At 46.8% G+C, this 27,944-nt stretch overlaps 2 protein-coding genes across 4 annotated transcripts in view; one reads left to right on the top strand and one right to left on the bottom strand.

The window, feature by feature from the left end:
- IPPK (inositol-pentakisphosphate 2-kinase) overlaps positions 1 to 1,533 on the top strand; it is a 62,049-nt gene extending 60,516 nt beyond the window's left edge. Inside the window, exon 13 of the mRNA XM_010375097.2 lies at positions 34 to 1,533. Coding sequence (XP_010373399.1) covers positions 34 to 259 — 226 coding nt within the window. The 3' untranslated portion in view covers positions 260 to 1,533. The remainder of the gene's footprint in view (positions 1 to 33) is intronic.
- Positions 1,319 to 27,944, bottom strand: part of CENPP (centromere protein P) — a 280,354-nt gene continuing 253,728 nt past the window's right edge. For 2 of the 3 annotated variants that reach the window (XM_030920359.1, XM_030920360.1), the window contains 3 exons: positions 4,676 to 4,755; positions 3,476 to 3,567; positions 1,319 to 3,074 (listed from right to left, as the gene is read on the bottom strand). In XM_030920359.1, the coding sequence (XP_030776219.1) occupies positions 2,944 to 3,074; positions 3,476 to 3,567; positions 4,676 to 4,755 (303 nt within the window). In that variant the 3' untranslated portion in view covers positions 1,319 to 2,943. The remainder of the gene's footprint in view (positions 3,075 to 3,475; positions 3,568 to 4,675; positions 4,756 to 27,944) is intronic. The other variant, XM_010375099.2, reaches the window with a different exon arrangement.

Here is a 27,944-nt window from a genome sequence, read left to right as displayed (position 1 = left end):
TGTGTATCCTGAAATGGTATTTTTTACTTGCAGCTCTGACCAAAGGCCTGTGGTCCCTTCATCGAGGTCCAGGTTTGCCTTCTCTGTGTCTGTGCTGGACCTTGACCTCAAGCCCTACGAGAGCATTCCGCATCAGTATAAACTGGACGGCAAGATCGTCAGCTACTATTCAAAGACTGTATGTGCCAAAGACAATGCCGTGATGTCGACTCGGTTCAAGGAAAGCGAAGATTGCACGTTAGTTCTCCACAAGGTCTAACTCTTTCCCTGCAGTGTCTTTGAAACTTGAACACAGAATGTGAAGGTTGAATGATAGAGCTATTTTCTGTTGTGTTGGGTGAGCTTTGGTTGTGAATGTTTTTGCTTTTAACCCCTGTTGAGGTGGGATTGCCTCTTGGAGACATGGAATTGAAGAGCACTGGGAACATCTTCCTGGACAAGGAACGTAGGACGTGCTGTGTCCCAGGAAGCTGCTCACACTCTTCAAATGGAAGTGTCCGTTAAGCCCTAGGAAGACCTTCTGGATAGATTTTCCTTCCCAACCAGGGCTCATGTCTGATTCTCTAATGCTAAAAGCCTTATTCTAAGACCCAAGGTTTGGATCTGCTACCACCAGACTCCTAACATAGAAAACTTGAATTGTCACATACATTTTACAGTTTGGACTTTTAAGAAAACATGGATACTACTGGAACTTTCCCCAGCTGAGTTACATGGTCACTTTTCAGTGCAAGCCACATATCAACACAGGTTTTTAGGTGGTTCCCTGCTGCAGAGCGTGACCTCGTGGTTGTGCAGACGCTGGTTCTGAGCAGTGTAGACTCAGGGTCCCTGTGGAGGTGCTGAAGCCCGTGGTTCCACACGGGGCGGCAGGGAGCGCAAGACTCAGGTCAGGATGGACACCACTCATGCGAGCATTGACCTTTTTTTTTTTTGCTTTACAATTTAATCTTTCACATGAGGGGGAGATGAGTTGTTCTTTCCCACTAAAAATTGCTGCTGTAGAAGTTGGAGGTGGAGCTGTGACTGGCTGAGCTGCTGTGGCCGGGCTGGGATGTGTGCCCCAACAGCTCAGTGCTTTCCTGACACTCCAGTGTCTGGGCTGGTTGAGGAACGAGTGCTGTCTTCCTCCCGGACCGAGTTCCTCCCTCGGGTTTGCCTTGAGACGCATTGAGTTTTTGGGCCCCGTGGCCTCTCCCTGTCAGGCTGCCACAGGCCCTGCTTCCGGAAGGTGAACAGCTCCTGGCTGCTGCCGAGAGGGTTCTCGTTGGGGTCACCAAAGTGTGCCCGGCTGCTATGAAAAACGTTGGGAATCTTGGTTTCAGTTTTTTATTCTATGCTAGGTTGTACAGACTTATTTATATCATCGTTTTGAGGGACAAATGGAGGCTTATTGTAACATATAATATTAGCGAAACCATGGAATTATATGAAAATTATACATGAGAAATAAGGAAACTATTTTGCTGATTGTAAATTTTTGTGGGAAATTTTGTGATAACTTGAGAATTATACTTGTTTGAATCAAGGCAACTCTTCTAGAATTTATTGTTCAATTCTGTCATATTTACTTCTAATTCTACACTCAGAGGTGCAAAAAGATACTTATACAACTGGACACTTTTACTGTTTTCTTCTCACTTCGAATGACACCGTCTCATACACACGGGTCCTGTGTGCCGGGATGGGGGCTTTGGAGACTCACCTAAGTGACGTGCATGGAGCTCACAGACGGGCCACAGGCTCTGGGAAGTGTGGAGGGAGTGGCCGTGAGTACTGTCTTGACCCACGGGAAGTTCACTGTTGCTGGGCTGGGGCTGCCTCATTTGGGATGATTTTGCCCAGTGTCACGGTGTGCGGAGGATGCTGGGTCCTGGGTTCAAGTGCACATGAGAGGGAACCCCAGTCCATGGGAAGGTGGGCTGGGCTCCCTAGGTCCTTCAGGGCTGCAAGTGTTACTGCCTAGCACAGGGCCCAGACAGGGCTGGACTAGACACAGTGAAAACAGCCTGTATTTGAGGGAGAAGAGAAAACAGGTGGAGACCCCCTACCTCTGTCTGGTCTTGGCTCCCACCAGCCCGGGCTGTGAGGAGCCCCTGAGCAGTGGGTGCCATTGCTGTGGATGCGTTTCTGGCACGTTCTGGAAACTGCTGCTGCTGTGTAGTCATGACAGCCCTGATTGGTTTGAGACAACACGTGGTCACAGATCCTAACAATGCTAAATGGGCGACTGATGAGGTCACGGTTCTCACGGCACATCCGGGACGATCAGTGTAGCACTTAGGCTCTGCAGGGGGGTCTTTCATAAAGGACCTCATTCCTCACGTCCTGGCCCAGGAACAGTGTTGTCTTTGCTGTCTTAGGCCATTCTTGTTACTAAGCTGACAGCTCCACTTTCTTGTGGAAGACCAAAACCAGTGTGAGGATTTGCCGAGACTGCCTCTCAGTGCCACTGTGTGGACCTGGGGGAGGTGGGGAGTGTGGGCGTGGCTCCCCTGGGCTGCCAAGGACAGTTTAAAAATGAGGTGCCACAGGCATCCATCTCCAGAGCCCCCAGGAGGCAGCAACCAGGATAAGGGTGGCTTCTCCCAGCTGAGCAATGTGGCCATGTCCAAGGTGGACTCGGTGTGAGGCCACGGTGGGTGGGGGGATGGGTCCTCCCCACACATCTGAGGACACACGACCACTCAGTACAGTCTCTCAGATGTTAAGCTTATTTTTATAAACCACATTGTACATGTCACTTTTATTTGGCATTTTTTTATACTTAACTAGCTGTATTTATTTTTCATGTCATGAGAGTTTCCATATAATGTGCCATAACTGCATAGACAGCATGTCTTCAGGTTGTGGTTCTAAGTGGAAAATAGCAAATGTTTATATTCAATAAAATCGCATGCTCCTCCGCGCAGCATCTTAATCCTCCCGTTCACTGTTTTAGAACTAGTTGTTCTCCTCTGCACAAAGCGATTTTATCAGGCTCTCCAGAGCAGCTTCGATTCCAAGCACTCCGAGCAGGGTTCGGAAGCTGAGAGGAGCGGCTTCTATGGCTCTGTTCTTGTCCAGCTCCAGGGCTATAAAGAAAACATTAAACATTAAACAAGAAACTTCAAGGTGGCAGCTTTTGGTTTTTTGTTTTCTGCTGGCATGGACCTCACCAAGACCCCGCCCTCCTCCCAACGGGCTGCATGGGATGGGATGTGCTAGTGGCGGGCGAGGAGATGGCGTGAGTGGAGGCCTCACCGATGGCTCGAGGCATATTCCCTGTGCATTCAGCCTGGGAGGGCCTTGGGGCAGCAATCCCTTTTCATGTTCTTTTTGACTGATTATTGATAAAAATATGTAAAAGTTGATAGACAAAGTAATGAGATTTCCAATTTTTGATTCTTGCCCTTTGAAACCCAGAGGAAATAGGCAGGTGGCTTTGCTGGGCATGTTGAGAAGTCACCTAGAGCAGCCACACCCAGGGACCTACCTCGCTGTGGGACTTTGGTGAGAAGATCTAGCTTTGGAAAAACCTTCCCGTCTTCATCTGTTTGTATCCTCCAAACAATGACTAATTCAAACCTGAAAAAGCGATAAAACATGTCGTTCTGTGCTTTTTGAAATCTGGCAAAAAGATGAGCAACCATGAGTTGCTCCTGGTCTCCATTTCCCCATGCTGGGCTCCCCTGCTCCTAGAAACCGCGGCCCGCAGCAAAGAGGAGGCACGGTCAGTAGCACAGGCAGATGGAAGCAGGACCACAGGACGGTGCTGCTCTGTCCGCACTGCATTGGCAAACATCAGTAGCCAATACCAGCGAAGTACAGAACACGAAGCAACGGAAACTTCAAAATTACTGGTGGGAGCAGACATGGACAAGCCACTTTGGAAATAATCTGGCACTGACAGAAAGCTGAACATGCACCCAGGAATTTCATTTCTAGGCAGTTGAGCCCAGGAGAAGCTTGTGTAGTGTGTGCCAGGAGGTGTGAGCCAGAACAAAGAAGCCACATGCTCCAGAGCTGAAGAGCCTGTGTGTGATCCCCTCTGGGAGGATGAGCAGCGAAACTGCACTGCAGCTGCTCATGACCCTGGAGGAGGTGAGGGTGACAAAGACAAGTCCCAGAAGCCTGCGTAAGGACCACACGATTTTAAAGCTTGGAAACCAGTTGAGTTGAGGCCTTTCACACACAGGTCATAAAAGCACACCCAGATGGATACATGTCCACACACGCACAGCCGAGGGAAGAGGATGGAGAACGCGGCACAGGCCAGGGTGGTGCCGGGGCTGGTGGAGGGGTGGGCTGTGCTGTCAGGGCCCTGAGCCTGTCTTGTTTCTTCTCACTGCTTTGGGGTTTTCCACTCACCCCTGGCTTCTTCCCTTGGATTTCTAAGTAACAGCAGATCCACAAGCATCTCCACTTTCTCCCAGCCTCCCTTCCGTGACCCCATAAGTCCTGAGGTGGGCCCCAGGACTGGCGTTTTCCCCCTGTGGCCCAGCACATCCTCCAGAGCTCCAGCTGCCCGCAGCCCCATGCTGGGCATACCTGCTGGGACCACTGATTCCTCCAACCGATGACCTTTAGTTCTTGGTTAGGTGGTTTACTACTTAGAGTCCTACTTAGGTGGTCTCCTGCTTAGAATCCTTGTTTTAACAGGAAATGGGAGGCCCCGTGGCCTGCGCAGACTCACCCTGGCCGGCTGGCACTGCGGATCCCCATGGAGCAGGAGGAGGGCCCCTCCAAGAGGTACACGGCATCTGGGTACTTTTCCTGCATGGGGAGAAGAAACAGTTACAGACAGATCCACTGGTGAGGAGAAAGGGGCCGTGGGAGGGGCATGGGGCACCGTTCCAGGTGTCCGGCGAAAATCAGTGTCCGAGTGTTCACGCGGCACCCACGGGCGCCGACTGCCCCTCCTGCCCTTGCTGTCACACGTCTGCCCCACTGTAGGTCTCTCCACAACCTCCAGGCTCCCATGACTGCTGCTTCCCCAGCATGAATGTGGTACATAACCGCCCTACAGCTGCATTCTCATCTCACAAGTTTCCCCACACCCCTTCCACCTGGGATGGCTCCTTGGTCTGCCCTTGTCCGTCACAACCTGGACGGTCTGGGGAGGACTGGTCAGAGGATTCCCAAGTGGAGGCGCCAGGCTCCTTGCTGGAAAGCAGCTGTTTTCGCAGGGTTTTAGCATCTGACCTGAAAAGCCCTTTGAGCTGAGGCCCCGTGAGGGCTGTGGCCGGGCCTGGACGCCCCTCACCTGTCCGTCCTCAGGACTCACTCACCGCAGTGGCGCCCAGCCCACACGCCGTCCTGGGCATGGGCAGGAGCCCACTCGGGTACCCTCACTGTGCCCAGTGGTGGCGCAGCTCCCATTGCAGTAAGGGAAAGGCCCTGCCCTGGTGAAAGCTTCATGATGAGATGGCATTTTATGGTCAAAAGCCTCCTCCTGAAAGCAGGGAAATCAAGTGGAATCTCACAGATTTCCAGGCCTCCAGTTCTGGGAGAGTCTGGTTTCCCCCATGGGCTGTGAACATTCTGGACACATCTGCTTGTTTTTGTTACTCACAGCAGGACCCGGTGCCTCTAGCTCTACCAGAACTGACCCGCGAATTTAGATCAAACCACAACAGTGTGCTTACTGGAACCTGAACAGGTGATACATACTCAAAACTGATCAAAGTAATGGTGGCCCTATTCTCTCAGTTCTTACAAATTTGTCCTTTTGGGCCGGGTGCGGTGGCTCACGCCTATAATCCCAGCACTTTAGGAGGCTGAGGTGGGCGGATCATGAGGTCAAGAGATTGAGACCATCCTGGCCAACATAGTGAAACCCTGTCTCTAGTAAAAATACAAAAATTAGCCAGGCCTGGTGGCATGTGCTAGTAGTCCCAGCTACTCAGGAGGCTGAGGCAGGAGAATCGCTTGAACCTGTGAGGTGGAGGTTGCAGTGAGCCGAGACTGTACCACTGCCCTCCAGTCTGGGTGACAGAGCGAAACTCCATCTCAAAACAAACAAAACGTGTGTGTTTGGCTGGGTGCGGTGGGTGGCTCACACCTGTAATCCCAGCACTTTGGGAGGCCAAGGAGGGCAGACCACCTGAGGTCAGGAGTTCAAGACCAGCCTGGCCAACATGGTGAAAGTCAGTCTCTACTAAAGATAAAAAAATTAGCTGGGCGTGGTGGTGGGCGCCTGTAATCCCAGCTACTCGGGAGGCTGAGGCAGGAGAATCCCTTGAACCCAGGAGGCAGAGGCTGCAGTGAGCCGAGATCACGCCACTGCACTCCATCCAGCCTGGGCGACAAGAGCGAAACTTCATCTCAAAAACAAAAACAAAAAAACACACACGAAAAAACTTGTCTTTTTGTCTGCTCTTGTGAGAACAGCTTGCAGGGTCAGGGGTGACAGGAGACTTTCACGGCAGGCTCCGCCTGAGAGGTCGAGGTCCTAGGGCCAGTCTGACAGACGTGCTTTCCTTTCTGTCCTCTCACAGCGACTGATGTAGAAAGGGCAGCCTGGGGGTGCTGCTTAAGTCCCATGCAAGCCCTGCCATGATTAAAAAGCACTGTGGCCTCCCCAGGCCTTAGGGAAGGATAGTGAGGGGAGGTTTCCCCTGAGAAGCATCCAGCCTGACGGCTGGTCAGAGGACACAAGGCAAGGGAGCAGGCTGGAACTGCAGTGACAGGGCCTTCCTGCTGCTCCAGAGACTTGCCGGATTGAACCAGATCAGCTCTGCTGAATGAGGTTGTGTGGGGACAATGACGTGACAAAGTTTTTAAAGGAAGCAGCCCCTGCATCGCTGAGCTCTCGCCAGTGTGGGAGGCCCTCACCCTGCGCGTGTGGGCCTAACCCGGCGAAGGCGCATCGCAGCACCAGCTGCACCCACCACAGGCTGAGAGGGGCCTGGAGGAAGCTTACAATTACTAACTTCAGCACAACAGTTTCCATAAGAAAATGTATACCTAAGTGATTTAAGTGGAAAGTGTTGGTTGATTTTTAAACCGCAGCCTCTTCCAAATTAATCACAACTGCACGAGGACCGTAAGGGAGAGCCTGTGAACGTGGCAGCGCAGCTTCCAGGCTGGCTCAGCGGCAGCACTTGGGACTCATTGGAACGGCTGGGGCCTGGGCCAGCTCCAACGTGGGGCCCAAGGCTCAGCCTCCAAGCACAAGAGAGCAGATGGAGCAGCTCTCTGCCTCCCTGGGCCTCTCCTCACCTCTCCTTGTGAGCAAAAAGGGGTTTAAATGAGATGCTTTCACTAAAAAATTCAAGTGTACCTTCCTCCCTTTAGTTTGTAAAAGAAAGTCAAAGGTAGAAACGCTGACATCAGGAAGAGGTCAGGCATTCAGTGCATGTTTCTGGAGGACTTTTGTGGGACTGTGTGCAAAGGTTCTTTTGTGGAAGTTAATAATGCCCCATTCGTTTAGCCAAGGTCACGGTCAGTGATAACTTGAAATAGAAAGGATGGGTCTCATTGGCAGACGTGTACAGGTGGGGAGAGAAGACGGAAAAGCTGTGAACAGGGGTACACTAGTTATATACAACTCAAGACAGAGTGGGCGTGAGGTCATCAGGCCTAAAGTCAGCACATCTCAACAGCAGTCGAGTTTTATAAATGACTGTATTTGACGTGGATAGAAGATGACCAGATTGGCAAGAAAGAGTTAAGGCAAACATGCGCTGATGAGGAAGAGGCATGTACCATATATTTTTGAATGCTTTCCATGACAAATAGTTACACAAAAACAGTGAATTGGAAAATCATAAGCCTTATCTGGAAAGCTCCTTAGATGTGTCACGTTTGAAACCGAGGCCCAGAGAAGGGCAGCACCTGGCTGAGCCCTGTGGGACAGTCTTGGACCCATGGCTCTTCCGAGTGCATCCGAGGGACCTGCACACCCGAGAGTTCTGGCTTATTCGGGAAATGAGCAGGACGCCTGTGCCTCCGTGGATGTCGTCAGGAAGGTGGTGATGCAGGGGTGGCTGTTGGGAGGGGACCACGTCGTGCACACTAACTGGTTGGCAGGCACTGGCGCTTCCCCTCTGGAGCCCCCAGCCTTCCACGGGAAAGCTCGTCTTAAGCTGGAAATGCTGAGGCAGCGATTCAAGTGGTGTGTGTTCAGCTGGTTGCCGTATGTGGGGAGTCTGCATTTGAGAGCTCTCCTGATGTTTATGATAGAAAGATGGCGGCTGTGAGAATGTTGGCAATTTGATATCCAGCCCCAGTTTTACACCTGAGACCCGCTGTGCTGTTGTAACAGCTGCCGGATGCTAGTCCAAAGGGAATAGAATTTTTAGCAGAGCTTGACAGAAAACCAACCTTGTATTATATTTCAGTGCAATACCAAAGAGGAATGCTGTGTCTCCCACTTAAACAAATGGGAAAACTTGAATCCTGAGTTTAAGTCTACCCTGGAGTGTCCACAGATATGTTAACTCATCTTGACTTTAATATTTTTCCAAAAATTATGTCTGGCCGATTCAGTGACTTTTAAAGAATTGAGATAAATTCATATAAATTATATGAGACATAATTCCTTTAAAGTGTGTAATTCAGTGGGTACTAGTATATTCACAAGGTGGTGCAACCATCACCACTTTCTAATTCCACAACATTTCATCACCCCCTAATGTACCCTTTAGCTATTGCCCCTAGTCCCCTTCACCCACCCTCCCAGTACAGCCGTAAGCAACCACCCAGGCTACTTTCTGTCTTGCTTTCATTTGTATTTTAGTAACATTCTCTGTTTTGAAAGATACTCTGGTCTATTGAGAGATGACATCAGTGAGGTTACACCGTGGCATAAAATGCTGGCAAAACTCACCCTAGACTCCTCAGTAACTGACACTGGGCCAACTGGATATCCACACGATAAAAAAAAGAACTTCAATGCTTACTGCACACCAAATACAAAAATTTATTCTAATGAATCATGGAAACGTAAGGGCTAAAACTATAAAACTTCTCTATTGAAGACATTTCATACAAATGGAATTATATATGGTCTTTTATGTACCACATTTTGTTTATCCAATGGTCAACTAACAGACTTTTGGGTGGTTTTTACTTTTTGGTATTTGACTTTTTTTTTTTTTTTAATTATTATTATTTTGAGAACGAGTCTTGCTCTGTCGCCCAGGCTGGAGTGCAGTGGTGCGATCTTGGCTCACTGCAGCCTCCGCCTCCTGGATTCAAGCGATTGTCCTGCTTCAGCTTCCTGGGTAGCTGGGACTATAGGCACCTCCTGGGTTCAAGTGATTCTCCTGCCTCAGTCTCCTGAGTAGCTGGGACTACAGGTGCGTGCCACCACACCCGGCTAATTTTTCTATTTTTAGTAGAGATGGGGTTTCATCATGTTGGCCAGGATGGTCTTGATCTCCTGACCTCATGATCTGCCTGCCTTGGCCTCCCAAAGTGTTGGGATTACAGGTGTGACCCACTGTGCCTGGCCCTTTTTGGCTTTTTGAAATAATGCTCCTGGCATTACTGTTCATAACATTTGTGTATAAGTTTTGCACATATGTATTTTCATTTCCCTTGGTTATATATCTAGGAGTGGGATTTCTGGGTCATATAATAACTCTGCAACCATTGAGGAGTTGCCAAACTGTTTCCCACAGTGGCTGCACTGTTTTTATAATTCCATCAGCAGTGTATGAGAGTTCTGATTTCTCCATAGCCCCATCAACACTGTGGCCGTGAGTTGGTATCTCATTGTGATTTTGATTTGCTTTTCTCTTATGTGCTTACTGGCCATTTGTATACCTTCTTTGGAGAAATGTTTATTCAGATGTTTTGCCAATTTTTATTTATTTTTTTTAAACAGAGTCTTACTCTCTCTCCCAGGCTGGAGTGCGGTGGTGCAGTCTTGGTTCACTGCAGTCTCCACCTCCCAGGCTCAAGCAATTCTCCCACCTCAGCCTCCCAAGTTGCTGGGACTACAGGCGCATGCCACCACGCCTGGCTAATTTTTGTATTTTTTTGTAGAGACGGGGTTTTGCCGTGTTGCCCAAGCTGGTCTTGAACTCCTGGGCTCAAGCGATCTGCCTGCCTTGGCCTTCATAGCGCTGAGATTATAGGTGTAAGCCACGGCGCCGGGCCCCTTTGCCTATTTTTAAATTGAGTTGTCTTTTAGTTACTAAGTTGTAATAGCTCTTGATATATCCTGGAACCAGTCACTTGCCCTGTATATGATAAAATATTTGCTCATTCTGTGAGCTGTCTTGTTATTTCTTTAATGGCGTCACTTGAAGTACAAAGTTTTTCATTTTGATGAAGTCCAGTTTAAGTTTTCTCTTTTTGCTTACTGCTTGTGCTTTTGGTGTCATAGCTAAGAAACCATAACCTAATTCACAGTCACAGAGATTTATATTTATGTCTAATTCTAAGAGTTTTACATTTTTAGCTCTTAAAGTTAGGTCTTTGATCCATTTTGAGTTAATTTATATATATGGTGTGAGGTACGAGTCCAGCTTCATTCTTTTATCCGTGAATATCCAGTTATCTGAGAACCAATTGTTGAAAAGACTCTTCCTTCCCCCATTCAATCATCTTGGTTTCATTTGCATGTCAGTAGCATTTTCTGTTTTGAAAGATACTCTGGTTTATAGAGAGATGACAACAGTGAGGTCACACTGTGGCATAAGATGCTGGCAAAATTTACCTTAGATGCTTCAGTAACTGGCACTGGGCCAACTGGATATCCACGTGTTAAAAAAAAAAAAAAGAACTCCAGTGCTTACTGTACACCATATACAAAAATTTACTCTAATGAATCATACATAGAAATGTAAGGGGCTGGGCGCAGTGGTTCACACCTGTAATTATGGCACTTTGGGCGGCCAAGGCAGGTGGATCACTTGAGGCCAGGAGTTCGAGACCAGCCTTGCCAACAAGGTCTCATGGTGTAACCCCTTCTCTACTAAAAATATAAAATTAGCCAGGTGTGGTTGCGTGTGCCTGTAATTCCAGCTACTTGAGGGGCTGAGGCACGAGAATTGCTTGAACCGGGGAGCTGGAGGTTGCAGTGAGCCAGGATTGCACCACTGCCCTCCAGCCTGGGTGACTGAGACTCTTGTCTCAAAAAAAGGACATGTAAGGGCTAAAACTGTACAACTTCTGAGAGAAAACATAGGAGTAAATCTGTGTAATTCTGGGTTAGCCAAAGATTTCTTAAATAAAAACGCAGGCCAGGCATGGTGGCTCATGCTTGTAATCCCAGCACTTTGGTAGGCTGAGGCGGGTGGATCACCTGAGGTCAGGAGTTTGAGACCAGCCTGGCCAACATGGTAAAACCCGTCTCAACTAATAATACAAAAATGAGCTGAGCATGGTGTCACACGCCTGTAATCCCAGCTACTCCAAAGGCTGAGGCAGGAGAATTGCTTGAATCTGGGAGGCAGAGGTTGCAGTGAGCCGAGATCACGCCATTGCACTCCAGCCTGGGCAACAAGAGCAAAACTCCATCTCAAAAAATAAATAAATAAAACTAACTAAAAGAGCAGTGACTATAAGAGAAAAATAAATTAGGTAATTGACAGACAGGCTTCATCATAATTAGAAACTACTACTCTTAAAAGCCATTGTAAAGAAGAAGAAAAAGAAAAAGGCCAACCTCAGACTGAGTGAAAATATTGGCAAAAACTTGTATCCAGAATATATGAAGGACACAACTCAGTAAAAAGAAGATAAACAACCCAATTTTAAATAATGGACAATGGATTTAAGCCAAACTAGTGTATTATGTTTTGTACATCTCTTATTTGGTTAAATGTGCAGAAGATACATCATTAGTCATTAGGGAATTGCAAATTAAAACCACAAGGTGATGCCACAACATACCCATCAGAATGGCTAAAATAAAAAAAGAGAGCAATACTAAGTTCTGGTGAAGATGTGGAACAACTGGAACTAACATACACTGCTGCTAGGAACTGGATAAATTTGGCAGCTTCTTGCCACATTAAACCCATTAAACATACATTAAGCATACACTTACTATGTGATCCAGCAATTCCACTCCTACATATTTACCCAAGAGAAAGGAAAACATATATCCATACAAAAAAACTGCATGCAAATGTTCATTAATAAGAGCTCCAAAACTGGGAGCAGTGAGTGATTCTTTCAGAATGCACGTCAATCCTGTTACCACCTGCTGGTGGTGGGGAGAAGGGCAAGGATGAAGTTGGGAGCAGGGCAGGGCCAGAACACACAGGCTGGTCCCCAGACCCCCACCTGATGTCATTTGGAAAGGATCACACTGATTGCTGTGTGGAGAGTGGACTGGGGAGGTGGGTGAGATGTGGGAGAAAGCAGGGGGACCATGGCTGAGTGACACTGGAGTGACGGATGTGCTCTGGGGGTGTGGCATCAGGGCTTGGTGGATGTGGGGCGTGGAGAGTTTCTGACCTCCGGGGCAGGGGTGCAGATGAGGTACTTTTTGTGGGGTAAGGCAGGAGAGGTATGTCGGGGGTGATCAGAGCTGAGTGCTGCCCTCCATGCACAAGACTTCTGAGAGAAGTGTGACAAACTTCAGAAAGGTTTAGAAATACCTACAGCAGGAGCACTGGGAAGATCAATGATCTACCCTCATTTCAGAAAGAAAACTGACAAACACAAAGGTACCTCTGTGCCAGACACTGGTCTAGGTTCTCCACATGTTACCATGTGTATGATCTCACCTGTGTTAGACAATCAAACCATTACCAAGTGAACAGGTACTGCCGGGGCCCTGGGGCCAGTGCAGCTGCTCTGCCCAGGACAAGGGGCCTTGGTCCTACCATAGCCCACTTAGCTGTTGATTGGCTATATGACTTTGAGAAATCCCTTTTAAAACTCTCTGAGCCTCAGTTGTGTTTTTAAAGTTTAATTTGAGGCCAGGTGTGGTGGCTCATGCCTATAATCCCAGCACTTTGGGAGGCCAAGGCGAGCGGATCACGAGGTCAGGAGATCGAGACCATCCTGGCCAACGTGGTGAAACCCCATCTCTACTAAAAATACAAAAATTAGCTGGGCGTGGTGGTGGGAGTCTGTAATCCCAGCTACCCAGGAGGCTGAGGCAGGAGAATTGCTTGAACCCAGGAGGCAGAGGTTGCAGTGAACCGAGATTGCACCACTGCACTCCAGCCTGGTGACACAGCAAGACTCTGTCTCCAAAAAAAAAGTTTAACATTGAGTGTAATTTTGAATTTACAGAAACAGTACATGAGGAGAATGAGAAGCTGCCGCCTGTTCACACCGCCTGTCACCTCCCTCTGTGCTGCGCCATGCTGAGACATGGTACCCCTCGCCCCTGGACGCACACAGGGTTTCTCCCCAATTGAGCACATCTCCTCCGTGACCAAAGCATGCCTCTCCAAACCAGAACGTGCCCCTTCAGATGTCCCCAGCTGTCCCAACTGCGTCTCTCCTTCCTTGTCCCCTCAGGCCCCAGCAGGACCGGTCTCGACAGCCTGGGTGTAGCTGCTGGCACCACAGATGGCTGAATCTGGCTGAATCGGCCTAACGCTACATGTCCATGCTGAGATGATGCCAGGTTTGGAGCCCCATGGAAATGCTGCCTGTGCGTCTCAGACGCGGCCCCACCACTGTGCTCCATGGGATGTCCTGAGACCACTGTCCACCCCCGAGTCTGAGACCCTACGATGGCTCATGGCAACAGCAATGACAGTGAGGGTCCTAAAAGGTGGCTTTCCGTTGCCATCATTCCTCCCATATCTGTTGACTTTCTACCAGCAGAAAGAGCTGCTCCTTTCCCCTTATTCGTTTGTATCAGTATCCACTCACAGTCACTTTTTATTCCACAGGTTGTAAGCTGTTTAAGATCACTACTGGTTGTGATGCTCAAGCCCCCAGGTCTGGCCAGTATGAGCTCCTGTAAACTACTCATGCTTCTGACACAGCCCCACCATTCTTTGAGGTCTTCCTGCTCTCTGGCATCATCAGCTGTTCTGGGCTCATTTTGTACTTCCCTGCCCAGCTCTGGAATCAAAGGAGCTGACAGTATTTACAAACCAAGACCTGGGCTCGTTGCTCCCGGAGCTTCATTGCTTCTAGGGCCTGTCAGTGGAAAGAGCTAGGAAGGACGCACAGGTGTGTGCAGGTGCATGAGCCACTGCAGCCGCTTCCAGCCCTGTCTGTGCACACCCATATTCAAAACACGCGGGCACGAGCTCTCCTAGACACCTCAGTCCAGCTCCTTTGACATCTGTCAGTCACTTTGCTGTTGGGGAGACACTGTGTCCCTTCACCCTCAGTGCATCACCTTGTTTGATCAGCCGATTTACAGTCTCCCCAGAGTGCTTGCTGTCCCCTCCCAGCCCGCTCCTCTGGACACATGGAGCATGACATGGAACTGACACAACGTAGTCATTTATCTGACACCGAGACTTTCCCGGGCCTAATACCCGGTCAGGCACCTTTGTCCTTTTGGTCACAGCGTAGCGTTTAAATGAGGGCTGGTACCTCCGTGGCGGAGGTGAGATGGGGTTTTCAGATTCTCAAGAGCTCTAACATGGAAAGGACTGGCTATTCGAGCGCTTTGTATCATCACAATCATTTGAAGTAACAACTAACCGCCGGCAGCACCAGAAGCCCCCTTTGGAAATGTCCTGATTGGCACAACTAGCAGAGGAGAGTCCCTCACTGACACAGCGTCCAGCTGAAATGTTCACAGAAATCCCCAGTCTACAAGGCTAGACAAAAGTGCCTGACTTTTAAATCGTTTGATTACATACAGGATGGAAAGACTGTATCTCCAAGTCTAATTGTGTGGATTTTTAACCAGTTTTTCTAGACTCTGTGTTTTTGAAGTAAATAGGTCCATGTAGTGACACAAGCAGAACGGAATGCAGTGGCTGTGCTGCTGAATTAGCTTCTGTAAACCATATTAGCCTAACTTTCCTGGACGTGGTCCTGAGGCTCGGACACGCAAACACAGACCTAGCGACACACACGTCTGCCCCCAAGAGTGGTCTGGTTGGTAAAAAAACAAGGGAGCACAGCAGCTTGCTGGCTCAGGAGGCGTCAGACCCTCTTGTCTGACCCTATGTAGGGACAGAAGTCAGAGGTCAGATGCCCTCAGTGGATGAACATGGGTGTCCAGGAAGGACCCCTCAGGGGACCTGCACCGTCCACAAAACCATCTACAAAAACAACGGGGAACAGCTGAGGAGCTCTGTTAGAAGAATTGCTTGTCCACAGGGAGTTAAAAATGTCCTAAATGTTGCTTAGTAAAACAAACAACCAGAAAAGCCTCTCTATTCCAAACCCATGGTGGGGCATAAACCTGGGAGAGTTGGAATGTCATTGCAGTGCTTTGCCACAGGAGCAAAAACACAACCCCCACCGGAAGGGATGGCCCACCCGGCCCAGTCAGGGCATGACTTGTGCTGTCTTTCTGGCAGTGACTGATGCCCCAGAACCCTCGCAAGGGCTTGTGCCAAACATTCTCCATGTGCCCCAGCCCCACAGCCCTCAGCATTTACCTCATCTCCAGACCTTTGCAGAACAGACAAGCTGGGAGCCCCCATCCTCCCTTCACCCAACTTTTCTTGTTTGTGCAGACTTGGGAAGAACCAGGGAAACTCAGTTGAAAGAGAGCCACTCTGTTGGAAATATATCCCAATGACATTTTTAAAACGAAGAGCTGGGGAATTTTAATAAACAAAGCAAATGCAAGCATGAATAATGGGCCTGTATGGAAAGGAAGAGAGCCAGGGTAGGAGACAGCAAAGGACAGGCCACAAGCCAGATCCCATGCCCTTCTGTTCTTGTATGGAACCTCAAGCTGAACATGAAGAACTCCAAAGGTTTCAGGACATGACAATTACATGAAAAGCAAACTTCAAATTTCAGTGTCTGTAATAAAGTTTGATGGGCACACAGCCACCCTCACTTAGGTATATACAGTCTGTGGCTGCTTTTGTGCTGAACTTGGTGACTGAGCAGACTACACGGCTGCAGAGCAGACTACGTGGCTGCAGAGCTTACTCCTCGACCCTTTGCAGAAGACACAGACCCTGAAAGACCAGGGGAGGTGGGTCCACTGGTACCCCAGGGAAGCCCGTGGAGCTCCAGGCAGTTTGGATGTTCAGGAGACACAGATATACCAAAAGAGGCGGGAGGAGGCCACAGCCTAGGGGGAAAGTCATCTGACCATGTCTTGTAAATGGAGAAACATCTAGTGGGAGCTACACCAGACTTTTAATAGTGCTTTCTCTTGGGAAGTGACCCTGAGAAACGAGGAAAGCAGATTAAAAAACAACCACTGGGCCGGGCGCAGTGGCTCACACCTGTAATCCCAGCACTTTGGGAGGCCGAGGCAGGTGGATCCCCTGAGGTCAGGAGTTCAAGACCGGCCTGGCCAACATGGTGAAATCCCATCTCTACCAAAAACACAAAAATTAGCCAGGCGTGGTGTCAGAAGCCTGTAGTCCCAGCTACTCGGGAGGCTGAGGTAGGAGAATCACTTGAACCTGGAAGGCGGAGGTTGCAGTGAGCCGAGATCACGCTGCTGCATTCCAGCCTGGGTGACAGAGGGATACTCCATCTCAAAACAAAAACAAAAAACAATAAAACAAAACCAACCACTGACCACACGGTCCCTCCTGTATGGCACAGTGATAGTCTAGCCAGGGGCTGGCGTTGGAGGGGGAGGTCTGTCCTGTGTGACCTTAGCCCCTAAGCCTAAGATGGACTTTTTTCTTTTTCTTTTCACTCTTTTTGTTTCCTGGACTCCTTTCAGGGCCTGGTTTGGGTGCCATTTCTGTGCTTCTGAATAGTAAAATGGTTTTCAAAGCTCTAGGGATGAAATTCCAACAGAAATCCTTTATTCCCAACCATATTTCCGTTTCCTTGGGGTTTTTTTTTGACACAGAGTCTTGCTCTGGGTGTGGAATTCACTCCACTCCCAGGCTGGAGTGCAGCAGCACAATCTCAGCTCACTGCAACCTCCACCTCCCGGGTTCAAACGATTCTCCTGCCTCAGCCTCCCTAGTAGCTGGGATTACAGGTGCCCACCACCATGCCCAGGTAATTTTTAGTAGAGATGGGGTTTATGTTGGCCAGGTTGATCTCGAACTCCTAAGCTCAAGTGATCCACCTGCCTCAGCCTACCAAAGTGCTGGGATTACAGGTGTGAGCCACTGTGCCTGACCTCCTTGTAGTTTTTGCTGTGTTTTATCATAGTTCATTTCAATTCTGTTAAGCTAGAAAAATTCCTCAAAAGAAAAACAAAAAACCTTCGTTATTTGTTTTATAATTGAATATTTAAGTTTCATTTATCTGTAATCTTTGCTTCTCATACCAATTTCTGTCTCAGGAGACAGGAAACAGTGTGTTCCGAGCTGGCCATGTGGACAGACCAGTGCCCTGCCTCCTGACCTGTTCCCACTGGACCCTTGTGCACACAGTGCAGGGTGGGACCCAGTGCTGCCTCTGCCCATGTCATGTCACATCACGCCCCCACAAAAAACCAAGACAAGTTATTTTCCCATGTAATTTCTCCCTCCTGACACATCCTCTAGATTCCCACTATTCTGGACACTCTGTGGAGGGTTTTCTCACTGGAAATCACTGCCCCTTTCCTAGAGTGATTATAGAAAGCTCAGAGGAGCAGGGACTACTGTGCTGGGGTTGGGGGGGATGAGGCCAACTCGCCCTCTCATGCCCACCTTCTCCCCTCCTTCACTCCTCAGAGGGACCCATGGCTGTCGGGGGTGAGAGCTGGCCCCTGCCCTTAGCCAGCCCAGACAGAGGAGCCCTGTGACTCACAAAACCCACACACCCAAAGAGTTCCACCTCAAACCAGTTTGAAAACAAACCTTAGCACTTTTTGGGCAATCAGAATTGGTGCTGGGAGAGATTACGATGTGAACGTTTGGCCATAAACACTTTGTCTAGAAAACGGAACTAAAAGAAGGAACAAAGGGATGTGGGAATCCTAAAAATGAATAAAAGTTACAAATATGATTCTTCTATACTTTCCCACTTGAGAATGGAAAGGGGAAAATTAAACAAGTTGGTAACTTATACACCTCAGAAACATGCACCCTGCAATCACTCTAAAGGCAAATTTACCCATAAAAAACCAACTTCCCATGAAGATTACTAGAGAAAACAGACACCGCTTCAGATTGGAATGTAAGTCCTAGCAGTAGTTCTGTTTTTAAGATTATCGTGAAAGTTAATCATGTAGTAATTTTATGCTTTGAAAAGGAATTCACTTCCCTTCTAGACCCCTAATGTAAAAATGTGACCCAAGTTGGTTTCTTTTCAAATAGTCAGAAGTGATAATAAAGAAGCTAAATATACACACATATAACAGTAAATGCTAGAAACTCTTTAGAGATAATTCCACAGTTTTCTCTTTATGTAATTATGCATATGTAATTATAACAGATAATGAAAGTAATATTCCAGATATACACAGAATATTTTATAATTAAGGTTTAAACTCTCGTTATTTCATAAATCTCAAAGTAATGCTGTCTAAAAACATTGAAACTAATTGTAATTTAAAATTATGATCCCATTTAAACTTTTTCATGGAATAAGGGAGATTCTGAGATTGGAAGGCATTCTTGAGGTCTTCAGGTTCTTTTTCACAAGACAAGTCACTCCCACTCCTGTCCCCATCCCAGTTTGGAGCCCTTCATTCTTGCAGGCCCTGTGCAGTTGACTGGCACTAGCTCATTCAGTCCTCACAGTGGTCGTATGAAATCTTCGGTATAACGCTCATTTTAATGAAACTAAGGCTCAGAATAATTAAAATAACTTGCAGAAGATTACACAGCTAGTAAACTGATTGAAACCTAAGGGAAACAGATTCCAAAACCTGAGCTCATAAACATTCTACTAGATTACATCTCTAAGCTCAAATATAGTTGTAGTATACAGGTCAAGTTTTATCACAATCAATTTGTAGCAGCATAATTCAGTGCTGGCAACTAACTTCGATGGTAGCAGAAAAAACATTTTTGTTGGGAAACATAATTGCCCCTAAAAAGTTTGCTCACTTATTCCCAATCTAGTGCCAGACATGAATACAGCCAAGTCTCAACCTTGAAGAGCCCTGATCTAGTAAAGGAAACTTCCTATGCCTAATTTTTATTAAAAATACTTAGAGGAAGTATTATAGAGGAATATTATTTAAAAAAAGCCACAGTGGAGCCCAGAACTTCTCTGGCTCTTACCATCGTTTATTAATAGATGGCTGCTGTCATGGCGGGGATGGAAGTTGGGGTGTAGGAGAGCCTTTCTGCCTCCGGTATGGACTTCCGACTAATTCTTCTCCATCCTGTCCCTATTTTCCAATGTACTTGATGCCTCCCATTTCTGAGCAAATTGGAATTCTATAAAACACATCAGCCTTCCTCAAGGCTTTCTCTCGTTTTAATCAAATACCACACTTTCTGGCTTCCAATATTGTATTGCTGCCTTCTTCCCACCTATTTTTCTTTTCTTTCTTTCTTTTTTTTTTGACACAGGGTCTTACTATGTTGCTTAGGCTGGCTTGAACTCCAGGGCTTGGCTTGGCCCTACCTATTTATCTGTGCATTTATGTCTTTTAAAAACTAACCAGTCTGGGCGACATAGTGAGACTCCATTTCTACAAAAAATTGCAAAAATTAGGCGTGGTGTGTGCCTGTAGCCCTAGCTACTTGGAAGGCTTAAGCAAGAGGATCACTTGAACCCAGGAATTCTGGATTACAGTGAGGCAGGATCACACCACTGCATTCCAGCCTGGGCCACAGAGCAAGACTCTGTCTCAAAACAAACAGAACACCTTTTTACTGCCATTTTAGAAAGGGTTTGGCAGGGTGCCTAATAAATGCTGTATGTTTCAATCTGCCATTTTTTGAGGACTTTCATGTTTAACAATGTGTTTAATTTTCCCTCATACTTGATGAACAGTTTGGGTATAGAATTTAAAGTTTAAATAATATTTACACTATATTTTATAAATAAAGCCAATGATGTATGTTCAAACTTGTACTTCAGAGTCTTACGTTAAATGCTTTCAGTTTTTTAAAAATGGGAGGAGGCCGGGCGCGGTGGCTCAAGCCTGTAATCCCAGCACTTTGGGAGGCCGAGACGGGCGGATCACGCGGTCAGGAGATCGAGACCATCCTGACTAACACGGTGAAAACCCGTCTCTACTAAAAAATACAAAAAACTAGCCGGGCGAGGTGGTGGGCGCCTGTAGTCCCAGCTACTCCGGAGGCTGAGGCGGGAGAATGGCGTAAACCCGGGAGGCGGAGCTTGCAGTGAGCTGAGATCCGGCCACTGCACTCCAGCCTGGGCGACAGAGCCAGACTCTGTCTCAAAAAAAAAAATAAAAAAATAAAAATAAAAATGGGAGGAAATGGGCTGGACGCGGTGGCTCACGCCTGTAATCCTAGCACTTTGGGAGGCCGAGGTGGGCAGACTGCCTGAGGTCAGGAGTTCGAGACCAGCCTGGCCAACATGACCTGGTGAAACCCTGTCTCTACTAAAAATAAATTACCCAGGCATGGTGGTGCGTGCCTGTCATCCCAGCTACTAGGGAGGCTGAGGCAGGAAAATCACTTTAACCCAGGAGACGGAGGTTGCAGTGAGCTGAGATGGTGCCACTTCATTCCAGCCTGGGCGACAGAGTGAGACTCCATCAAAAACAAACAAACACACACCGACCAGACTTGGGAGTTCATGCCTGTAATCTCAGCACCTTGGGAGTGTGAGGCAGGAGGACTGCTTGAGGCCAGGAGTTCAGGACCAGCTCGGGCAACAAAGTAAGATCCCCATCTCTATAAAAAAATCAAAAAATTAGCTGGGTGTGGTGGTGCATACCTGTGGTCCCAGCTACATGGGAGGCTGAGGTGGGAGGACTGGTTGAGCCCAGGTGGCTGAGGCTGCAGTGAGCCATGTTTGTGCCAGTGCACTCTAGCCTGGATGACAGAGTGAGACCTTATCTCCAAAAAATCAATAAACAATCCACGAAGTCAACACATGTCCTTAGAAAAACAGCAATGTGGCTGGGCGCGGTGGCTCATGCCTGTAATCCCAGCACTTTGGGAGGCCAAGGTGGGTGGATTGCCTGAGGGCAGGAGTTCAAGACCAGCCAGGCCAACATAGTGAAACCCCGTCTCTACTAAAAATACAAAAAATTAGCTGGGCTTGGTGGCTTGCGTCTGTAATCCCAGCTACTCAGGAGGCTGAGGCAGGAGAATCGCTTGAACCTGAGAGGTGGAGGTTGCAGTGAGCCGAGATCGTGTGACTACACTCCAGCCTGGGCAACAAGAGCAAAACTCCGTCTCAAAAAAAAAAAAAAAAAAAAAAAAAAAAAAAAGAGCAACCTCTCACATCCAGGACATAGAAAAATAGGGCACAAATAACTTACATAAATTAAAACTTTTTTTAATTTTTAAAAGTTTATAAAAATGTTTGTAGACATGGGGTCTTGCTATGTTGTCCAGGATGGTCGCAAACTCCTGGCCTCCCAAAGTGCTGGGATTACAGGTGTTAGCTACTGCGCCTGGCCACAAATGAAATTTTAAGTTGAAATTTTGTATTACATCAAGAGCTGATGGTTAAGGAAAAATAAAATAAAATGAACACTAGGCAGAGATTTAAAACTTGAGGGCGATGAAAAGTCTCAGCAAAGTAGTCCAAAGGACAATGATAATTTATTCCATTTGCATAGTAGTTCTAGTATGGAAAGATCTTTCAAATATTGAATCACAGAACACCTTTATGAGGCAGAGATATAAAATTATGCCCATTTTTTAAAATAAGAAAAACAAAGCTCAGACATGCTATGCTGTACCAGTGGCCCAGAGCCAGAGGTGGAAGCAGCAGCCGGGCCACCTGCTCATGGGGTCACCTGCTCAAGGTGCCTTTCTCAAGAAAAGTTTAGGTTCCCCGTGATCCCGCTGATGAGAATGCAGGGAGACCAGAGGTGGGCTGACCCCGAAACTAATAAAGCTGAAGCTCCAGGAGCCTCCCTGCACAGGCTCCTCCAAGGCCCTCACTTGTTTTTTCTTAAACTACTTTTTAAAACAGTTTTACATTGACAGGAAAATTGCAAAGACAATACAGAGTCCTTACATATCCCACACCCAGTTTCCCATTATTCCTTTGTTATTAGCATCTTCCATTAGTGTGGGATGTTTGTTATAATTAATGAACCAAGATTGATGCATCACTACTATAACTAAAGTCCAAATTTCATTCAGATTTCTTCAGTTTTGCCTTAATGTCCTTCTGTTCCAGGATTCCCATCTATTATATTACCTTTGAGATTCGTAAGAAAGGAAGCAAAGTGTACCTATATTCTTGGCTTCTCTCCCGGGTTCCCTTTATCTACTGCTACCAGTTTAAGTATTATGCTTGCTTATTTTAATAAGTGGCTCCCATTTTTTACCGAAAGAATTTAAAGAAAAACATTTATAGTTTTTATTTGGGTCTCAAAATAACACTCGCCTTGTAGTCTGGCCACAGACCACATAAACCAGCTCTGCCAAACTCTAATCACTGTTCGCTTTCATTGTTGGCCCAGGAAGGAGGAAGGAACCAGCTTATTATGGGCTTCACTTAAAACTCAAAACAGATAACAGGAGAGTAGCAAACACCACTCTTTCATTTATTCATTTCTGTACAGATCATCCATGAATTGGCAAAACATCTTATAGCTATTCATATTTCAACATAGAATAGCTCTTGAATTAGGGGAAATGAGGGCAGAAGGAAAGAAAATCCTTTGCTGTCCTAAAACGGCTTTGCTTTCCTAGAGTAATTTCAGTAAAAATATTTCTGGTTCACCCTGTCGATGGCCTGTGCAACATAAGCTTGGGCTGACTCATTCATTCATTCAAAACGATATTAGGGAGTATCTCCTGTGTGTGATACCATGGTGGTCTGTCAGAAGCCTGTTTTTCTTTGTCCAGTGAGCCTTCTCATCTCCCTTCTTCTGGTGACAAATCCTTCTCACCTTTGCCCAGGAGCCGGCTCACCTTTTCACAGCACTCTCAGCATCTTACACACAGAGTGTGGCTCCCCGGTGGCCTCCTGCCACCTGGGATTGAGAGGTGGATGCTTGGGGCAGATGACGCCAGGGCTGCTGGGAGGCTCACACAGTGGGAGAGAAGCCTCCAGCCCTGGGGTCAGCAGCTCTGATTGTCTGAGCTACTCCAGCCTCTCTACTAGCTACAGGAGCCACTAACGTTCCTTTTCGTTTAAGCCAACTTAAGTTGGGTTTCTGTCCCATCCTCTCTCACTTGTGTAGAAAGAGCCTTAATAAAAAGCACAGACATGATGTTAAACACTGGGTATATACTGATGAACAAAATAAGAACTGTGCATCATCAGGGGAATACAAACTAAAACCACAATGGTATACCACGACACACACACCCAACTGGCTAAAAACGACTAAGAAAACCAGTGTTGAAACAGGTGTGAGCAAATGGAACCCTCGTACACTGCTGGTGAGAGTGTGAACTGTTACAGCTGCTTTGAAAAACTGTTCGGAAACAGGTACCAAAGCTGAGCTTATGTATATGACATGATTCAGCAATTCCACCCAAGAGAAATCTGCACATGTGTTTTCAATGCTCATAGCGCCACTGTTCATAGTGCCAGAACTGAGAAATACTCAGGAACAGTATGATGGATAAAGACTTTGTGGTATATCCACACAATGGAATACTATACAGCAATGAGATGAATGATCAAAAATTACAATGTGGATACCTCACCAAAAACAACAGGGAGCGAAGGAAAGCCAGCACAGAACACTAGGCATGGCCAGATTTCATCCACATCAGGTACTAGAGCAGGCTAGTGGATCCCTGCTGTCCAAAGCCAGCAGTGCTCACCCTGGGCAGGAGAATGAATGGAAAGGAGTGAAGGGGCTTCATGCTCTGGGGCTGTTCATGCTGTTTCCTGATCAGAGTGGTGGTCATACAAGTTCATTTTGTGAAAAACTATCAAACTGTATATTTATCATGGATAAACATATCCATGATAAATGTGTAAGTGTATATATATGTATACATGTATATGTGTCTATATATGCCCTTTTCTGTATGTCTATATTTCAAAGAAAAGTTAAAAAATAAGACAGTAGGCCAGGCACTGTGGCTCACGCCTGTAATCCCAGCACTTTGGGAGGCTGAGGCAGGCGGATCATAAGGTCAGATTGAGACCATCCTGGCTAACACAGTGAAACCCTGCCTCTACTAAAAATACAAAAAGTTAGCCAGGCGTAGTGGGAGGTGCCTGTAGTCCCAGCTACTCGGGAGGCTGAGGCAGGAGAATGGCGTGAACCCGGGAGGCAGAGCTTGCAGTGAGCCAAGATGGAGCCACTGCACTCCAGCCTGGGAAGTGCAAGACTCTGTCTCAAAAAAAAAAAAAAAAAAAAAAAAAAGACAAAAAAGACAGTATTCCTGACCTCATGAAGCATAAAATTTGGTGGAAAAGACAGATAATAAATAGTGAAATAAACTAAATTTATAATTTAAAAATTGTGATGAGTGCCAAGATGCCTTCTGCTGTTACCCTTCCACTTTGCAGAATGCTTTTCCTTTTTCTCATCTGGAAGCTCTGTAGCCGTCTTGGTGACTTTACTTCCTCTTTCTGGATCTCTTCTAGCTCTGTCACATTTATCTTATCCTAAAGAACAGTGACCATAAATGAAACATTGCAGACAGATTCTCCAGGATTTGTTACAAAGAACATATCATCTATTTTATTTCCTGTGATTTTCCTGGATTAAGATGGGCAATCTGCAAGCCTTTGTTAATACTGTGGTATCTGGAATGCCGTTCTGGGAAGTCAGTATGTCTTGTCTTGAGTTAGGGTTGACAGACAAGGGCATATCTTCCTATAAGTATGGTTTGGATTTTTTTTCCCCTGCAGGTCTTATTTTTATGCACACTTTTTAATTATTTTTTGGTGTGCTCTGAATAATGTTTTCAGTGCATTCTCATTTTCTTGGTATTTCAATGAGTGGAAAAGTTTAAACTTATCTGAAAGTATAAAGACTTTAATGTTGACTCCCTTTTGGCTCATTTATTCAAAACTTCAATTGCTTAATACTTCTCCATCCTGAAACTATGGTCCACAAGATTTTGTTCCACTAGAATTAGTTGCATCACGTTTGAATAAACGGGCCAAAAGCTGCAGATTAGAAATCTCTGTTCCATGCAGATATTAGTTATACACGTGTGTTTTGATGTTTGTGAGCTGTCTATCTTTCAAAATCTCCTTCTATTAAGAATTCAGCTAACTTGCACGTTTAAATAACAGTTGAAGAAACATACTAATTTCCAGAAGCCAAGGCTGACCAAAGACATGGAAAGGGATTGTACAGTTCTTAGATTTATTTGGAAACAGAGATACGTGTTTAAGGGCTGGACAGGGATAAGGGCCCCTGAGACCAGGAGGCTTGCATAACAACTGTCTAACTTTGATTATGCAGCACTGGCCCACAGGAGGAAATGGAAACAGAGAGTGTGGGCCAAGAGAGTCAAGCTGTCAGCTTCTTTCTTAAAGACAAAATAGCCAAAGGACAGATTCCAATTTCCTAAAAGTCATACTTCGGCCTCAGACAAATACGAATTCTACACTGTTTTTAAAATCAAATATCTTTAAGCATAGCGTTTATTCACACATTTGTAACAGAAAGAGGATTCTTTGCTTTTCTTTTTTTTTCTCTTTTTGAGATGGAGTCTCGCACTGTTGCCTGGGCTAGAGTGCAGTGGTGCAATCTCAGCTCACTGCAACCTCTGCCTCCCAGGTTCAAGCAATTCTCCTGCCTCAGCCTCCCTACTAGGGAGCTACTAGCTGGGATTACACACCCGCCACCTGCCACCACGCCCAGCTAATTTTTGGTATGTTCAGTACAGACGGGGTTTCACCATGTTGGCCAGGCTGGTCTTGAACTACTGACCTTGTGATTCGCCCGCCTCAGCCTCCCAAAGTGCTGGGACTACAGACGTGAGCCACTGCACCCGACCAGAAAGAGGATTCTTTATTTACAAGTGTCATTAAGTGCTGAATGCTAACCAGATATGTTTTATAGTGTCATAAAGCAAGAGAATGCATTGAGAAGAAAATAAAGTTTGAAAAAAACCTTAGAACAAGTAGTTAACAATTTGTTGTGTTAATATAATTAAAGCCTGTTAAACCCCTTTGTTGAACTGTGCCTCACCACTGACATACCATTAGAGAACTTGCTCCACCAGTGCCTGCCAGTGCCCTCTAGGAGCATTTATTTGCAAAGCTCTTTGGGTATTTTCTGTTCCACATCCTATGTATGTGAATGTGATAATGATGTTATTATAAAGTGGGGAGAAGAAATAATGAGGCCTCTTTTTGGGAGGTGGGCGTGGGGGAACAGGGATGATACTGTGTAGTTTGAGTTTTTCAGATGAATACAGTATTTTAAACATAATAAAAACATCATAATTAAAGGGTGAATAAAAACTGATAAGAGTCAGGCAATGTGAACATATGATTATCTTCAATTTAAATTATGACTTTGTAAGATAAAGTCATTAAAAAGGCATTCAACAATTTGAACTATCATTAAAAGCTCAAAATAAAATAGCTGTAAATAAAAAAAAGGTCTGTATAATGCTTAGTTGAAATCTTCCATAAATGCGTAAGAGAATCACTTCACACCATTAAAATAGCTGTAATCAACAAAACAGACAATATAGAGTGCAGATAAAAATGCAAAGAAGGTGGAACTTCACGTACTGTTGGTAAAGCCAACATGTATGAGAATGTCCATGTAATTTCAAGAATGCGGGAATGCTCTTCTGAGAACTCAGTGAGAGGTGATAACGTGCTAGCAGCCCTCATTTTAGGCACGTCCTAGGCCTCAGCGTCCACTCTGGCGGCATTTGAGGAGCCCTTCAGCCCGCCACGGCACTGTAGGAGCCCGTCTCTGGGCTGGCTGAGGCCGGAGCCGCCTCCCTGTGCTTGCTGGGAGGTGTGGAGGTAGATGCGCGGGCGGGAACCCGGGCTGCCAGCCCGCTGGCACTGCGCTGGAGTTCTCGTGGGGCCTCAGCTACCTCCCTCCAGGGCAGGGCTGGGGACCTGCAGCCAGCCATGCCCGAACCACGCCCCTCGCCCCTCGCCCCACGCCCGGTGGTGGGCTCCTGTGTGGCCTGAGCCTCCCTGACGAGCACTGCCCACTGCTCCCAGGCGCCCGGTCCCACCAACCGCCCAGAGACTGAGAAATGCTGGTGCATGGCACAGGACTGCCAGGCAGCTCAGCGGGCAGCCCAGTGCAGGATCCACTAGATGAAGCCAGCTGGGCTCCTGAGTCTGGCAGGGACTCCAGTAACTTTTATGTCTAGCTAAGGGATTGTAAACGCACCAATCAGCACTCTGTGTCTAGTTCAAGGTTTGTAAATACACCAATCAGATCGCTGTGAAATGGACCAATCAGCTCACTGTAAAATGGACCAATCAGCAGGATGTGGGTGGGGGCCAGATAAGAGAATAAAAAAGCAGGCTGCTTGAGCCACTCACAGGCAACCCGCTCATGTCTCCTTCCACAGTGTGGAACCTTTGTTCTTTTGCACTTTACAATAAATCTTACTGCTGCTCCCTTGCTGGGTCCATGCTGCCCTTATGAGCTCTAACACTCACTGCGAGGGTCTGCAGCTTCACTCCTAACACTCCTGAAGCCAGTGAGACCAGGAACCCACCGGAAGGAAGAAACTGCGGCCACATCTGAACATCTGAAGGAACAAACTCCCGACTAGGATCTTTAAGAACTGTAACACTCACCGCAAGGGTCCGTGGCTTCATTCTTGAAGTCAGTGAGACCAAGAACCTACCAATTTCAGACACATCAGGATGACTTTTCTTGGGTTACGATCGACAGACAAGGGCGTATCTTCCAGTCAGCATGGTTTGGAATTTTTTTTTCCCCTGCAGGTCTTATCTTACACACATTT

Source organism: Rhinopithecus roxellana, chromosome 16 (assembly GCF_007565055.1).
Source record: "Rhinopithecus roxellana isolate Shanxi Qingling chromosome 16, ASM756505v1, whole genome shotgun sequence".
NCBI classification, from domain to species: Eukaryota; Metazoa; Chordata; class Mammalia; order Primates; family Cercopithecidae; genus Rhinopithecus; species Rhinopithecus roxellana.
Note: the sequence above shows the minus strand (reverse complement) of the source record. Positions and strands in the feature narration are given on the sequence as shown.